At 37.5% G+C, this 18,126-nt stretch overlaps 2 protein-coding genes across 2 annotated transcripts in view; one reads left to right on the top strand and one right to left on the bottom strand.

The window, feature by feature from the left end:
* Positions 1 to 2,315: 2,315 nt before the first annotated feature.
* Positions 2,316 to 18,126, bottom strand: part of LOC133528764 (protein adenylyltransferase SelO-like) — a 30,942-nt gene continuing 15,131 nt past the window's right edge. Inside the window, exons 10-12 of the mRNA XM_061866223.1 lie at positions 7,180 to 7,306; positions 6,968 to 7,080; positions 2,316 to 2,552 (exon numbers count right to left, since the gene is read on the bottom strand). Coding sequence (XP_061722207.1) covers positions 2,430 to 2,552; positions 6,968 to 7,080; positions 7,180 to 7,306 — 363 coding nt within the window. The 3' untranslated portion in view covers positions 2,316 to 2,429. The remainder of the gene's footprint in view (positions 2,553 to 6,967; positions 7,081 to 7,179; positions 7,307 to 18,126) is intronic.
* Positions 10,333 to 15,108, top strand: LOC133528766 (cytochrome P450 6B2-like). The gene is made up of 2 exons (XM_061866224.1): positions 10,333 to 12,108; positions 14,300 to 15,108. Exons 1-2 carry the CDS (start codon positions 10,671 to 10,673, stop codon positions 14,470 to 14,472), a joined length of 1,611 nt encoding a protein of 536 aa, XP_061722208.1. The 5' UTR covers positions 10,333 to 10,670; the 3' UTR covers positions 14,473 to 15,108.

Below are 18,126 nucleotides of genomic sequence, written 5' to 3'. Positions count from 1 at the left end.
CTTTTCTTTTTTTTACTATTCTAAACACCAAATGGATACCATACTGATTATTTTGCACACAAATATTAAAGTTGGGTTTGTCTATAAATAAAACAAAAGATAGTACAACGTCATAAATATATATTTAACAACACAACTGAGTACAGTCAAGCTCATAAACATAACAGAATATAAGAATGAAAAGTGTTAATTTATGATTTGCTTGTCCATAAAAAATATTAAAATACATTTAAGAGATTTTATAATAATTTTACTTGATCATTTACATTTAAAGAGATAAAGCATTTCTAAATGAGCGATCCTTTTCCAAAATATATTACTTAAGTTATTGCAAATATAAAATCTTCTTCTTCCTCGCGTTGTCCCGGCATTTTGCCACGGCTCATGGGAGCCTGGGGTCCGCTTGACAACTAATCCCAAGATTTGGCGTAGGCACTAGTTTTTTACGAAAGCGACTGCCATCTGACCTTCCAACCCAGAGGGTAAACTAGGCCTTGTTGGGATTAGTCCGGTTTCCTCACGATGTTTTCCTTCACCGAAAAGCGACTGGTAAATATCAAATGATATTTCGTACGTAAGTTCCGAAAAACTCATTGGTACGAGCCAGGGTTTGAACCCGCGACCTCCGGATTGCAAGTCGCACGCAAATATTAAATATGACAAATTAACTATATAGGGTAATTAACTAGACAGCTATACGTTCTTATTCAACGATTCTATTCTTAATTAATTTTTAACCAGCAGAAACGTCTGCGAACGATGCTATTAAGCTTAGAATAAATTTAAAAGTGGAAATTTACTGTCTTGGGTGAGACTTGAACTCACGGCCTCTGGATGGATGGATTTGCTGCCTATGGCTGAGGTCTCGGTGGCTCAGATGGCAGAGCGCTGGAGTATCTATCCAGATGCCGTGAGTTCAAGTCTCACCCAAGACAGTAATTTTTCCACTTTTAAATTGATTCTAATCTTCTTCACCCGTCCCCTAGTTCGCCTAAGTATTATTTTATTATATAAATTATTCTTATTCCAAAATACAAATCTTAGATGTTTAATTACAAAATAACGCCCTTTTTAGGGTTCCGTAGCCAAATGGCAAAAAACGGAACCCTTATAGATTCGTCATGTCCGTCTGTCTGTCCGATTCTGTCACAGCCACTTTTTTCCGAAACTATAAAAGCTATACTGTTCAAACTTGGTAAGTAGATGTATTCTATGAACCGCATTATGATGTTTACACAAAAATAGAAAAAAAAGAATAAATTTTGGGGGTTCCCCATACTTATAACTGAAACTCAAAAAAACTTTTTTCATCAAACCCATACGTGTGGGGTATCTATGGATAGGTCTTTCAAAATGATATTGAGGTTTCTAATATCATTTTTTTCTAAACTGAATAGTTTGCGCGAGAGACACTTCCAAAGTGGTCAAAAGTGTCCCCCCCCCCCGTAACTTCTAAAATAACAGAATGAAAAATCTAAAAAAAATATATGATATACATTCCCATGCAAACTTCCACCGAAAATTGGTTTGAACGAGATCTAGTAAGTAGTTTTTTTTTTAATACGTCATAAAAATTAAAAAAAATTTTTTTTTTTTCATCAAACCCATACGTGTGGGGTATCTAGGGATAGGTCTTCAAAAATGATATTTAGGTTTCTAATATCATTTTTTTTCTAAACTGAATAGTTTGCGCGAGAGACACTTCCAAAGTGAAAAAATGTGTCCCCCCCCCCCCCCCTGTAACTTCTAAAATACCAGAATGAAAAATCTAAAAAAAATATATGATATACATTACCATGCAAACTTCCACCGAAAATTGGTTTGAACCAGATCTAGTAAGTAGTTTTTTTTAATACGTCATAAATGGTACGGAACCCTTCATGGGCGAGTCCGGCTCGCACTTGGCCGCTTTTTATTGAAAAGGTCAAGCAATTGACCACAATCTCACCTGTAATGATGGTAAGTGCCAATGCAGTCTAGGATGTAGCATGCTTACCTAAAAGATGTATGTGTACTCTCGATTTAAAAGGATCAAGATAACTATAAAGTGGACTGAGAATACATTTACAGGAAGTGAATTCCACTACTGATACAAGCTAGTGTGAAATTATAGTTAAGGCAAAGTTATGCACTAATATAATCGAATGTAGGGTAGGTGTTTGCCATTTTAATATCTCTCCCTTCCCTCTCTCCCTCTCCCTCCGCCTCACCCTTACCCTATCTCCCTCCTCTACCCCTCTCCCTTACTCTCTCCCTCTCCCTTACTCTCTCCCTCTCCCCCTCCCTCTCTCCCTCTCCTTCCTCCTCTCTTCCTCTCCCTCACTCTCTGCCTAGCCCCATCCCATTTCAGGATCGGCACTCGTCTTCAGCATACACTTCGGTTCTGAATCGTCATTTCATTTAAGTATGGGAATGTAAAAAAACAAGATTTAGCTAGAGCAGCTTAGTTTCAGTCCGTAGGACCAGCTGGGAGGTTGCGAAGAATATCCCAGCTTCTCGGCCTCGGCGTTCACTTCGAATGGTCTTCTGAACAGCTCCAGAAGAAATCGTACCTGCAATCAGAAAATACATTACTATAGGTAAAGTTAGACCAAGCTAAGTTGGCAACGATTTTCATACCCCAGACTGTGAAGGTGCTATTTAAATGCCATAATTTGATACAAGGTGCTATTTAAATGCCATAATTTGATACAGGCGATGAATAAAGATTTTCTCGAAAATACACGGAAATAAATAAATATTAGAACATTATTACACAAATTGACTAAGCCCAGCAGCAAGCTCAAGGAGGCCTGTGTTGTGGGTACTCAGACAAATATATATATAATATATAAATAGTTAAATAAATAGAAAACACCCAAGACTCGGGAACAAAATAACCGTGCTCATCACACAAATAAATGCCTTTACCGGGATTTGAACCCAGAATTATCAGCTTCATACGCAGTCACTAGTCACTACCCACTGGGCCAGAACGGTCGTCAAAAATATCAAATACTAATCTAAGAGTTCAATATACAGCGAGCAAAATTACATGAAAAACACATTAGGCATGGAATTCGTTCATAAAGTGGTCATTGCAGCTGGATGTACGTATTGTACTTGTCAAGTAATTCATATGGATATGCAACACTTTGTCATTTAAAAATAAATTGAATGCTTTTTTGGAAGAGAAGTGTTACTACACGCTAGAGGATTTTTTTAATGTAAGTATCTAATAGACGACCGGTCTGGCCTAGTGGGTAGTGACCCTGCCTATGAAGCCGACGGTCCCGGGTTCAAATCCTGGTAAGGGCATTTATTCGTGTGATGAGCATGGATATTTGTTCCTGAGTCATGGGTGTTTTCTATGTATTTAAGTATTTATAAATATTTATATATTATATATATCGTTGTATAAGTACCCTCAACACAAGCCTTATTGAGCTTACTGTTTAAAAAAAAAAGGGGTGAATTGTGATTTTTTTACATTTATTTATTGCATATCCGTTTATTTTAATTATTCCAATAAGCACTTATACATATTTTATTCAAGGTTTTTGACGTTTTGTATAATATTAACGATTGTTGTAAATATTTTTTCTGTTTATTATTAAGTTTTTTTGTAATGTTAAGTAATGTGTATATTGATTATTGATTAATTGTATAATTATGTTTCATACCCACTTAATGGTGTTACTGAATAACTGAACTGAACTGATACCCGACGAACCCGGTTGCCAGTTGCGTTGTTGTTGACGAAGCCTTTTGCAGATTTTACCGCTGTATTGTTTTGTGACGAAGCCTGTAGACTCACTCAGTCACTTTAGACTCAAAACTGCAATGGCATGCACATATAGCCACTTTAGCCGGCAAACTTAGTTCAGCAGCCTATGCAGTGAGGAGAATCGGACAGCTAACAAACGTAGAGACGGCCAGGCTGGTATACTTTAGTTACTTCCATAGTGTTATGTCGTATGGAATTCTGTTGTGGGGAAAAGCGGCAGACATTCAGACAATATTTGTACTGCAAAAGCGAGCTGTACGTTCCATCTATGGACTGGGCGCTCGAGTATCCCTAAGAGAGAAATTTAAAGATGCAAGCATTCTTACCGTTGCATCTCAATACATACTTGAGAATATTATGTATGTTCGGAAAAACATTAACGAATTCAAGCTTAACAGTGATATCCATAACTATAACACTAGAAACAAGCATAAACTTGCTGTGCCCGCCCACCGCCTCCGTAAGGTTAGTACGTCTTTCGTCGGGAACTGTACACGTTTTTATAACAAAGTTCCCACTGATATAGTGAATTTGCCTCTTAACAAATTTAAGTCACACGTTAAGAGCTCTTTGTCAAGTAAGGCGTATTATGCTGTGAATGATTTCATAGATGATAAGGATGCCTTTAAGCCAGTAGCTTGATCTTGATAGTATGATAAAAATGTCAGTAATAGTGTTTTCGTTTTCTTCCTGTGAAATAACCATACTAGCGTCCAGTAGAACTGACACAAGAGAACATCATGTTCTCGTTTGATTGTATTATTTTAGTTTTGGACACTTAGAGACCTTATACACCTCTAAGATTTTATTTTATTTTAAATTTTATTTTATTTTAAATTTCATTTTATTTTAATACCTATTTTAATGATTTGGACACTTAGAGACCTGTACATCTCTAAGTCAATTTAAATTTATAATTTAGTTTTATAGGTAGGCACTCCTTATGAATAATATGTAGTCGCGTTTATGTGGCGCTATGCCGTCTTTAATGTAACTTACAAGCACAAATGTTGTATCTCACATTTTTTTTAATTATATTTATATATACAACCCGGCAGCTTGAACATGTCATGCTCGCTTAAAAGTCTTTACTTACGGTGGCGTCGTTGATCGGGTCGCCACTTTCCCGAATGAAGGTTGAGGGAGGCGATGGCTGAGATACACGTCATACTCGTGAACGGGTGCTGTTTGTGGAGACCGGTCTGTTTAAGCTTACACGGGGTACAGGTTATGTTAAAGTATGTAACTTTACTTTTGAGTGACATTAACGTGAGACACTTCATTCGGTTCTTGTCTGTTTTAATTTTTTTGTCTTTTAATTATTTATATAAGAATTCAAGCCTTGGCGACCCTCTACATCTCTAAGGATAATTTAATATATATTTTTATATTTTATCTCTGACACGTAGAGACTTATACATCTCTAAAGAATTTTAGTATTTTATGGTTTAATTTTTTTATCATAGTTTTTTTTTGTGTAATTTGACATTTAGAGACAGTATACATCTCTAATAAAGTATTTATTATTTCATAGATTCGATATTTGTAATTGTTTTTTTTTTAAATTTATTGTTTGTAAAAATGGACATGTAAAAGTGCCCCTGTGGCCTATTTGCTGAATAAATGTTTGATATTTGATATTTGTAGCTGATTGTGAGTTTGTGTTCAACTGACGAGGCCTGCTTTGCGGATATAAAATTTTGATACCCGTTTGAGTCACACTTTATAGGCCTAAGCCTAATTAGATGTGTATGTGTATTGCATTGTATAGATAATTATTAAATACTGCGGAATGGAGTATCGAGACAAACCAATGTGGTTTAACGATACTTTTTGATCAAATATTCTGTAATTGTGATTTATCTGTAATAAAAAAAAAACACTGTTGGCCGAACGTTAATTGTGAATTACCCTTAACCATGGAAACCGCCGGACGAAAGCCGTGGCTTCGGGCGTCCTGTACACTCTTGGCAACGGTCCGTCCTAAGAGAGTTACGAGCGGTCGGGTTGAGCTGGAGCGAGGCCAGAAGACGAGCTGAAGATAGGAAGGCGTGGCGCGAGCTTGTGAAGGCCCTTTGCACCTCTGGGGTGCTTTAGGACAACAATAACCCTTAACCATTACAAATTGAACCGCAAACCGTAACGGACGGTTAAAGTTTATGGTTCAATTTGTAATGGTCAATTGCATGAACGTTTCGGCCAACGCTGCGCCTAATGCCAGCTACACACGTAACTATATATCGTAGCGATTAATCGGTGCAAAGCGATTTGCGCAGATTTATAGATCGTGTGTATGACAAATCGTTGTAGATAATCGTTCATCGGTGGCAGTTTCAATTTTTATTAAACCTTCAATTTATCTGCACAATCTGATATCGCTACTATAGTTATATAGTTATGTGTGTAGCCGGCATAATGCGCCTGCTTTCATAGATTTTCCTGACTTAGTCTTTATAGCGAATGTAAATTATACAAGGTGCCCGTGAGCATTGCGAGACATTTTAACTAAGCATTCCTGGTAATATTTAGAAACTAAAATGTCATATAACATTTTCTAGATTAGCCCTAGTTTCAGAGATAATTAAATGTATTTCGAAATCATTCTTTCGCCATAAGTCAGTACAAAACACATTTTTGACTGCGGTATTGCCACTTTGAGGTCTAGTCTGGACATACCTATTGATTGACATCGAAAAATTTTAAAAATGTATTCGAGAGGCTACCCCCAAATAAAATAAAAACTTTTAAGTTAATTTTAGGTTATGTGTTTATCAATAAAAAATACGTTTTATGTACAAGAGTGTTCAAAAAAAGGTGAAACAAATACAATTTTTTTTTTGTCGAATTTCACAAAAAGTCGTATAACATTTTTTACTTCTATTGCCATCAGGAATGCACCGTTAAAATCTCTCGCAATGCTCACGGGCACCTTGTAAGTACACGTCAGCACGAGATGTCCTTGTCCAATTATTGGCACGAAATTTTATATCGGATTTAGGCCACGAGATGGCAGACCCTCCAACGCGCAAGGTAGCGTGTCTGCACTACAGGGGGAAGCACGGGGCTCACTGGCGTGAAGTTTGGTGTCAACGTCAAGGTTTACACCATAAGGTGGCAGACCCTCCAACGCACACGATCCCTATAGTGTATTGTATTTAGTCAGTTTAATTTACTTGGTGTATATGACTATAGTATATATACCTTCGTGAAGTCGTTGTTTTCTGCGTCGGCGATGGCTTCCTGCATCATCCAGTTGCGCGGCACGTACACCGGGTTGACGGCTGTCATGCGTGAACGACGATCTTCGTCACTCACTGCAAATTAAAATCAAAATTAAAAATGCATTTATTTCAAGAAATTATCATTAAAAGAGAAGCAGTACAAAGTTTTTACAGTTGATCGATGAAACTCACCATTTTCTTCCTCGACCCTCTGCCTGTATCTCTCCACCCACTTGCCCCACCCTTTGGCTTCCCTGATCTTGTTGAGGGACCACTTGTTTTCCAGCTTGGAGTCGTCCTCTAAATCCTCCAGGTCCATCTGTGAACAAACCTCGACGTTTCACAAAAACTACCCTATAAACTGAAATAGATGTTTTTTTTTAATACCACGTCGGTGGCAACCAAGCATACGGCCCGCCTGATGGTAAGCAGTCACCGTAGCCTATGGACGCCTGCAACTTTAGAGGTGTTACATGCGCGTTGCCGACCATTTAAAAAACTGTACATTCCTTTTTTGAAGATCCCCATACAGTAGACCGTCGGGAAAACCTCGGCAGGGAGCTCATTCTACAGCCGGAGCGTCCGCGAGCGGAAATTCCTTTTAACACATTCACTGCCCGACAAAAAACGGCGCACTACCCCAGACACCGGTGGTCTATAGCTGCGTACAAAACAACCTGCCCAGCGGGTTGTCCGGCATCTGAACAAAGTTCACGAGCGCCCACCAGGCGGGTTCCTGGCAGTGAATGTGTTAAAGCGCACAGTGCGCGACCATTTAGGTTCTAGGGTGTGAGGATGAACACCCTGCCGATGGCGAGCGGTGCGATGATAGAAAAGAAAATATATTAATAAATTACATGTTTTTTACGCGTTTGCTCTGCACCAGCATTAGAGTATCAATGATTTTGATAGCATAACTCGGAACTATATAACACAAAACACAACAAAAAGCGGCCAAGTGCGAGTCGGACTCGCCCATGAAGGGTTCCGTACCATTTATGACGTATTTAAAAAAAACTACTTACTAGATCTGGTTCAAACCAATTTTCGGTGGAAGTTTGCATGGTAATGTATATCATATATTTTTTTTAGATTTTTCATTCTGTTATTTTAGAAGTTACGGGGGGGGGGGGGGGGGGACACATTTTTTCACTTTGGAAGTGTCTCTCGCGCAAACTATTCAGTTTAGAAAAAAATGATATTAGTAACCTAAATATCATTTTTAAAGACCTATCCATAGATACCCCACACGTATGGGTTTGATGAAAAAAGATTTTTTGAGTTTCAGTTCTAAGTATGGGGAACCCCCAAAATTTATTGTTTTTTTTTTTCTATATTTGTGTAAACATCATAATGCGGTTCATAGAATACATCTACTTACCAAGTTTGAACAGTATAGCTTTTATAGTTTCGGAAAAAAGTGGCTGTGACAGAATCGGACAGACAGACGGACATGACGAATCCATAAGGGTTCCGTTTTTTGCCATTTGGCTACGGAACCCTAAAAATGACTGCATCGATTCTTCTATTCCATTTATTATGCACCTCCCTGAAAGTAATCCTGGTGGCGCCCATGGCCCTGGATCTCAAGCCTACCCGGCCACGGCAGTACCCGTCCGAATTTCTTGAGAGGTCACTTCATTCATTTCTTAAACCCAAACTCGTATTTTAATGCCTTTCACTATGTAGCAGTCGCATAAACTAGTATCAAAGAGAATTTGAAATAGAGGCGGATTGTCAAAGAAAACGTTGTAGCCACAGTAAATTTACTGCCATCTTTCGACACATGATTAAAACTTTTAGAACGCCATTTGACTTAGATACTTCTTCTTTCACTGATATGTGGTAAATTTGTTAAATATCAAAAAGTGGCGCCATCTAATAGATCAAAGGTCAAAGGTATGGCGGCGTCGTTTCGAGCGATAGCGCCGATGCCCAATAAGAAGTTAGTAAGTTCTAAAAATCATGTGTCGAAAGATGGCAGTAAATTTACTGTGGCTACAATATTTTCTTTAACAATCTACCTCTACTTCAAATTATCTTTGCTAGTATTTATTATGTTTATTGCGAGCATGATCATTCATTACAATAATAGACCCAATGAATATTGAGAACAGATAAGTAGGTGACCTATTTATACGCATACAATGTTGTCGACTTAGATAAGGGAGACGAAGACAGCAATTACTCTTAATGAAAGTAATGGAACCCTATCAAAGGTCACAAACAGTATTGTGACCAAGTGACAAGGACTTTTAGGTGGTCCTACGTCTAGTCTAAAAACCGTGCTTTATATTAATGCTGATGTTATAATAGGTACTTAATAATGTTTTCTCTTTTCATGCTCACAAAATTGGCGTTTAAGTCGCGTGTGAGCGGCATAAAATTGCTTATTATGTTCTAGAGCATAAAGTAAATCATGTATTACGACCCTTATTAACTTAAATATAAAGTCCAAAATCTGCCATACTGTCTGCCCCCGCGCGCGCGCCCCCGACCGGCGCGCTCACGACAGGCGCGGGGACCGACCTGAGTACGATTTTCTTTAGTCTTGAAAAAATATGGCAAAATAACCTGGATATTTTTGTATAATTTCCTCGCTATCGAAATGAAAAGCAGAGTGTATATATAACTCGGTCATAAATGTCCATTTTTATCCGAGGCAATTTATTGGTCCGAGCGTTATGCCCTTGTTGTACGATTTACTATTTAATTTCAAACTCATTTGTATTAGTGCAATTTTGTTTTCCAGAGAGCGAAGAAAATAAGTTTATATTCAATGACCCCGTCGAATAACGTAATCACTGGCAGACTACACAGAAACCACATTGTAAAAAACCACACATATAGGTGCCAATATACTTTAAAAATGTTACGATTCGAGCAGCACAACTGAATTGTATTCTGCGCCATTTTACAGTATTACAACAGCCCAGGTAGGCCCCTAATGCTTAGCCTTTCTAAATATTTTTGCAGTACAACTTTACCGCACTAATGCGATAATTAGCACATTAAATTGAAAGAGCCATATATACTGTAAACCGTTGTACGATACATGTGCGAATAGGTAATTCACAACTCAACACTGCCTCCAGGCGTGTTTTAATTTATCGCCAGTCATATTTCTTATTTTTGATTTTTGGTACTTTTAATTTAAATGAGTACTAGTCAAAATGTAACAGGTGTGACGTGAATATATACATTTTCTTTCTTTGTTTTTACTTTTATTTATTTTAAGGAATACCAACAGCTACAAAACATTATGCAGTTTTAGGTAACAATACAAAACCAATTACATGTACTCACAGATAGAAATGGAATAACAATATAACAAACTTTGCGCGCAAGTTCACACATTGCTATCACGTCTTAATATTTAAAAAAATACAAAAAAAAAACAACAATTTTATACAACTCAAAGCTTATCTAAGTTATAGAACTGCTAACAATACTAACAGTAAAAATAAAGGTTACGTAAATGCTTAAGCATTCGGACATTTTAGAAAATTGTGGGCGCACCCGAAATAAGCGGTCACGCTCTCATAATTTTTTTTACGGGACCGCATTAGTGTGGTGACCTTGTCATATGTGCTCCATCTAGTAGTTGAGGTGATCAGTGCCGATGGGTCAACGACATTTAACCAAATATTATTAAAACACCAGTCTATACAACTTTTTGAATCATGGCCACCAACATCATAATAATATACATAACACTTGAAACGATACCGCTCAGTCGCTCTAACGCACACATAATGATCACTACGATACTACTCGCGTCTCTCATTATACTATTTGCGTATTTATATCATTTGTCAACTAAGAAATTTAACTATTGGAAGAAAAGGGGAGTTCCATACGCAAAACCTATTCCTTTACTCGGGAATTATGCAGGTTATATATTGACCAAGGAATACATAGGTTCCGAGGTGCAGAAATTATGCAAGAAATTCCCGAATGAACCTTATTTCGGAGCATTTTATGGGACGGAACCAGTACTGATACCACAGGACCCTGAAATTATCAAGCTGATATTGACGAAAGACTACGCTTATTTTAGTGGAAGAGAAATCACTGATTATTATCACAGTGAAACTATTACGGAGAACCTTTTCTTCTCAGGCGGGGACAGATGGAAAGTTTTGAAGCAGAATCTTTCTCCATTATTCTCTATAAAGAAGATGAGGAACATGTTCCATCTGATAGAGAAGTGTTCTAACATGCTGGAAGATATGATGGATCACGAATTAGCAGAGTCAGAGGTAGCTGAAGTACGTTCTTTAATGACAAGATATACTTTGGATGCAATATGTTCTGTGTCTTTTGGTGTTGACACGAATCTTATGGAGAAAGAAGAGTCTGACAAAAACAATCCTTTTAGAATCATGGGTGATATGATCTTCGAGATATCTACGTACAGAGCTTTAAAAGCGAACGCTCGCGCGATATGGCCTGGAGTTTTCTATGGTTTAGGCTTCGAGAATTTTCCATCGGAAATAAAAAGCTTCTTCAGTAAGCTAGTGAACGGAATCTGCGAGGACAGACAGCACAAACCTACATCCAGAAACGATTTCATAGATCTGATACTAGCTATGAAGATCGATGGTAAACTTACATTTGCTGGTGACAATATTTGGGGTGACAAGAAAATTGAGCTGGAAGTTGACGACGATCTGATAGTAGCTTTGGTAGTAGGTTTCTTTGCTGCTGGATTTGAAACTTCAAGCACTACTTTAAGCATGTGTTTATACGAGTTAGCGAAGAACAAGGAAGCTCAAGCGAGAACGCATGAAGAAATCGATGAATATTTGAAGAAAACTGATGGTAAAATCACTTATGAAAGCATAACTGAGATGCCTTATCTTATGGCTTGCATGGAGGAGACTATTCGCCTTTATCCAGTTCTAGGGGTGATAACAAGGGAAGTGATGGCAGACTATACGATGCCTACAGGGGTGGTGTTAGGCAAGGGTTGCAGGGTGCACCTGCCTATATACCATTTAAACCGGAATCCGGAATGGTTTGAGGACCCGGAGAGCTTCCGTCCGGAGAGGCTGATGCAGGGGAAAGTGAGGCCGTATACGTTTATGCCTTTTGGAGAGGGACAGAGGATTTGTGTGGGTAAGTCACCATTAACAATTTTCCTATTTTACAAGCTTTAATTTAGTTTCACCTGTCCCGTTGTCTGTAATCAAATCTTGCAAGTTAAATTTAACCCAGTTTCCGATGTAGCCGAAAATTTGCATACTTAAATCGGGTGACCATTGCAATATTATGGCACCATCGAGCTTATCTGATGATGGGGACAGGAGGTGACCATAGGAAATCTGTGATAAAATAACGCAACCTAATTGTGTTTAGGGTTTTTAGAATTGTCTCAATGAGTATTAGTTGCTTGTAGAAAGACAAGTACAATCAGCGATAAAAACTAGTACCAAAAATGATTTTTTTTTGTCAAAAACTTATTTGATTCGAACCTTGTCCTTGTTGTTTTAAATGAAGTGTACATTGTAATGCACATAGGGCGTTACTAGGTTAAGTTGTAATGTTGTACTAACATGCTTGTTAATACAGATTTGATTTCGTATTAAATTTTGCAACAAAAAATTTGTGTATAGGGAGTGGTCATATTATTAAAAAAAAACAATTCTACAATATTTTTGAATAAATAAAAACCGGAGTAGTGCGAGTGGGACTCGCCCACCGAGGGTTCCGTACTTTTTAATATTTGTTGTTATAGTGGCAACAGAAATACATCATCTGTGAAAATTTCAACTGTCTAGCTATCACGGTTCATGAGATACACTACTGTTAAAGTAAAAATAGTTTTTACAGTACATATGGGGCTACTTTATAGCACTAGTGCGAGAAGTAGCATATTACGTTACTGTGTCGAACATTTAAAGGGCCATATGTACTGTAAAACGTTGTACGATACATGTGCGAATAGGTAATTCGCAACTCGTGTCGATTTAAAACACTCCCTTCGGTCGTGTTTTAATTTATCGCCACTCGTTTCGTATTTCCTATTTTTCGCACTTGTATCGTAATGTACTAATTTGTGGCAAAAATATACAGATAAAAAGAGCAACAAAAAGAACCTTATACATAACATATGTTGACAGACGGACAAACAGACAGGCAGACAGACGGACGGACAGTTCGCTTAGTAATTGGTACACAACAAACATTTACATAATAAACTGTACAAACTGTATTACTGTGTGTTCTTTTTGGCCGTAGTCAGGTAAATAAACAGTAGCCTTTGTTTGATTACGATTATTCGAATATTTTTATTTATCCACGTATTAAATAACACGTAATAGGCCTTGCACAAGGTTGTTCAATCACTTCCTTGTTTTAGGTGTCCGACTGTCGGTCTAATTAATAACAAGAATATTAAGGTATCTAAATACGTACAACACGTAAGATTACTATAGATATATTTTACAGCGGTCAAGAAATAAGTTTTATAATAATATTCTACCAAATAGCAGTTTAAGTGACAGCTACATAATGAAAGGCATTAAAATACGAGTGTGGGTTTATTGAACGAGTTGAAAGCGAGTTTCATAAAAACACCAAACGAGCGTTTTAATGCCTAATTATGTATATAGATCGTTTCATTCACGAAGACGTGTGCTTTGGCTCGTATTATCACCCTATTAAAGGTTAGATTTGACAAATCTGCGCGTCATCGTGAATGCCACGATCTAGTTGCATACACTGTTTTATCATACACCTACCTATTTACAATCAGCATACTACTTACAAGTTGAGAGCAATTCCTAGCTGAGCAACTTTTCAAATCTCGAATTTCTGAAGCTGTGTTTCTGTCGCGCTGTGTTGGGCGGAAGTGCGTGCGATAAGGACAACTGCATCTCGGACTAAAATTCCCACGCAAAAATCGAGGTTTCGCTCTCGACTGTTTCCTCCTCCAAAACGCAACCAATCATTATGAAATTTTGCTGCAAGAGGATGAAATAGTCTATGCCGCTGTGTTTTGATTTTTTTGATATTTGTATACTGCGCCTTTTTTTGCAGCCATTTCAATTGTTTTTGCTATTTTCGAGGCGCTGTAAGTTTCTTCAAAATAAAATAATCCAAAAAAGCAAAACATAGCGGCACAGATATTGATTATATTGATCTTATTTGAAAAAATCATTGCTCTAGGTTAAAAATCCAGGGAGGAAACAGCCGAGAGCGTTTGTATGGAAAAATCGCAACTAGGAATTCTTCTTAAAGTTCGTTCTTTTATAGTGAATATTATAAGAAAGTAACATTATACATTTAATAATGTTGTTGTCCCCAGGATACCTCCTAGCCAAGATGCAAGTGATCTCCGGTTTAGTAACGGTTCTCCGCAAGTACCGCGTGTCGCTCGCAGACGGGACGCCGCTCAAATTAAAAATGGAGCCGAAGGCAACCGTCACGCAGCCTATTGGAGGTGTCAAACTACGATTTACGAAACGAGAGCAGAGGTAATTAGATATTTAGCAAAATTCGAAATAGTTATTTTCACGTCAGCAGCTCGAACAAGGGTAATGTGCTGCTTGAAAACAGTGAGCAAAATCGCATTTTGCTCACCGAGTGAGACAAAATAACTTCTATTTTTAGAAGGCTTACTTATCATTGCTCCCTCGTATGATTGGTATGGTAAACAATGATTTCCATATTATTCTTAATTGTGTCGTTGTTTACAACTCAACAGATTGTTTATCCTCGTGCCACCCAATGTACATTAGGATGTACACTCCGTTTTGATTGAATGTGGTAGACATTAAAAACAAAGTAGCATATCGTTTGTCTCGTAAAATATTCGAACAAATGAAAATCCACTTAATTAAAAACACGACTAGATTCAAACTTCCTTGTCTATAATTTAGTATGGTGGGCGGGACGAGGTTATAAAGACTATCTGGGCCATCCTCGTCATGTCATGAGGATGTCAAGGGATTCATGACGCTGTGGAGGGGAGCGAGGGTCTGCAATTTTAGAAATATTTAAATTTTCTGTATTTTCTCTTTTTTTGCCTCCTTTTTACAACAGCCTAAAATAGTTATTAAGTGTTACTAACCATAATATGGAATCTAATGTATTCTGAAATAAATGTTTTTTTTTTTATCTATATAATGTTTACATATTTTTTAGACCCTTTTGTGTTACCGCATACCTACTACTTGTTTACTTTCCAATTTGTTTGTTATACTAATGATGTGTCCGTTTTTAGGGTTCCGTAGTCAACTAGGAACCCTTATAGTTTCGCCATGTCCGTCTGTCTGTCTGTCTGTCTGTCCGAGGCATTGCTCAGTGGTCGTTAGTGCTAGAAAGCTGAAATTTGGCATGGATATATACATCAATAAAGCCGACAATGTCGTACAATAAAATCTAAAAAAATATATTTTTTAGGGTACCTCCCCTTTACGTAAAGTGGGAGTGAATTTTTTTTTGCTTCTGCATTATTGTGGGTTATCTTTGGAAAGGTCTTTCAAAACTAATAGGGGTCTTCAACAAACAGTTTTTTATAAAATGAATATGTTCGGAGATAATCGCTCCGAAAAAAAAATGTGTCCCCCCCTCTAACTTTTGAACCATAGGTCCAAAAAATATGAATAATGATATTATCGTATCGTATCGTATCGAAAAGTAACTACGGAACCCTACTCTGAGCATGGCCCGACATGCTCTTGGCCGGTTATTAATATTTATTTTAAATATTGTGCTAGGTACGCTTCGTGCTGCACACGGTCATAGCCCCGGCGGAAGACCAGCGCTAGCCCAGCCAGGCTAGCACCATGCTGAGTCGGGACCATTTTATGGCGTATATGTTATGTTTTGTTCTTTCTTGTTTTCCTCTTTCATTTTGCCACGAAAAACGCTCGTTTTATATACTACGTCTGTGGCAAACAAGCATACGGCCCGACTGATGGTAAACGATTACCGTAGCCTATGCACGCCTGCAACTCCAGAGGCGTTACATGCGCGTCGTCCCTAACACCCCGTAACATCGTTGAGCTCTGGCAACCTTACTCACCGGCAGGAACACACTATTATGAACAGGGTCTAGTGTTATTTGGCTGCTGTTTTCGTCAGATTTGAAGAAAATTTGGTGGATAGATAGACTTCCTTTTACCGTACAATTACACCGTAACGAAAACGTATAGTAATTTCGTAACAAGGAAAATTACATACATTCATTTGGGACAAGTTGTTATTTCGTATTTATTCCGCTTAAAATTCAAACTTCTGACAAAATTTCATCCAAATCTAACGAAAAAAAAGCGGCCATGTGCGAGTCGGCTCGCCCATGAAGGGTTCCATACCATTTATGACATATTAAAAAAACTACTTCTAACAAATTTTTGTGGTAGTTTGCATGGTATTGTACATCATATTTTTTTTTTGTTTTATTTTAGAAGTTACAGGGGGGGACACACGTTTTACCACTTTGGAAGTGTCTCTCGCGCAAACTATTCAGTTTAGAATAAAAATGATATTAGAAACCTCAATATCATTTTTGAAGACCTATCCATAGATACCCCATACGTATGTGTTTGATGAAAAAAAAATTGAGTTTCAGTTTAAGTATGGGGAACCCCCAAAATGTATTGTTTTTTCTATTTTTGTGTAAAAAATCTTAATGCGGTTCACAGAATACATCTACTTACCAAGTTACAACAGTATAGTTCTTATAGTTTCAGAAAAAAGTGACTGTGACATACGGACGGACAGACCGATAGACATGGCGAATCCATAAGGGTGCCGTTTTTTGCCATTTGGCTACGGAACCCTAAAAAGGCATTAAAATAGAGATCGGCCCTAATAACTCTTAGTTTTATTTGTATAATATTACACATGGATAAGTTCGCCTTTCTTGTATTTAATTTACTCTGTTACTGTGTTTTTCGTGTTTTTATTTCTATGTACAATGAAGTACATACATACATACATACATATTCTTCGCGGCAATATTAAAATTGCTATTTTCACATGTTAACAAACTAAAATTACGCGATAATATTATTTGCGTGATTAGTTCGACAACTGGACTGCAACAACTTTGTGACGACAATTTTATGGACATTGCATCAGCCGTTATTTTATGTAAATTGTATCAACAATATTACTATAAACCAAAGAGAATTTGATTGTAATAGAGAGGTAAAGTCTAATAAAAAACGTGCCCCTTATTTTGACAACTAAAACAGATGGCGCTGTACTACGTATATGTTTTTCGGTCACTGAACTGTCAAACGTCAACTTTGACAATCAGAGTTACCGCAAAATGTATGGAGCTGTACAGCGCCATCTTGTTTACCTGTCAAATCCGAAGCACGAAATTGTCTTTGATTGTACACATCTTACTCAAACAATGTATCTTAGCTATAAACGTCACATTTGCTGCGTATCCGGACAACCTTGCTTTCAACCTAATGCCTGTCACGATTTTTTTTTTGTTTATAGATTATAGATTATTAAAATAAGTTGATTTTATCTTAGCACGACCTTTCCTTTATCCTTTGGCTCATTTAAATAATCTAATAAGTATATTGAAAGTCAAATAGGAAGAATGAAATGTTTTTTATTTGTAACAGGGATGTTGCGAATATTCGCATCCGCATACGCAACGCGGAACTTCCGCATTATTTTCAAAATCCGCATCCTCTTCAGGACATTTTTGTAGACCCATGAAAGAGAGACAACCCCACCAATCCCACCATACATTGTGTTGTTATAGCTCAAACGGATTAGGCAGTGTTTTCGATTAAATGTCCTAGCCAGCGTGATTTTTTTCGACAACATCGTTATATTTCAACCAATTTGCACAAAACCTTAAAAGTTAAATCGCACCTAAACCTTCCTCAAGAATCACTCTATTCATAGATGAAAGTCGTATGAAAATCAAAAGTCAACTTTTGACAATCAAAATCAATTACCGCAAGATCTATGGAGCTGTACAGCGCCATCTTGTTTACCTGTCAAATTCAAAGCACGAAATTGTTTTCTTGAGCTCCGTTGCCATCTTGAAATATATAAAATATGAACTTACCTTAGCTAATGTCGGAAGTGGCAGGTGAAGTCAGGCATGGAATCCTGCATCAAATTGAGCAGATCCTCTATCAGAGCTCCGTCGCCATC

This window comes from Cydia pomonella, chromosome 20, assembly GCF_033807575.1.
Source record: "Cydia pomonella isolate Wapato2018A chromosome 20, ilCydPomo1, whole genome shotgun sequence".
Taxonomy (NCBI): domain Eukaryota; kingdom Metazoa; phylum Arthropoda; class Insecta; order Lepidoptera; family Tortricidae; genus Cydia; species Cydia pomonella.
The sequence above is the reverse complement of the archived record's forward strand: the minus strand, read 5'-3'. Positions and strand labels throughout refer to the sequence as shown.

Excerpts from the sequence above, each read along its gene's own strand:
- LOC133528766 (XM_061866224.1), top strand. The coding sequence starts at position 10,671 with ATGGCCACCAACATCATAATAATATACATAACACTTGAAACGATACCG. Across the intron at positions 12,109-14,299 it reads GGGACAGAGGATTTGTGTGG|GATACCTCCTAGCCAAGATG; the intron begins GTAAGTCACCAT and ends TGTTGTCCCCAG.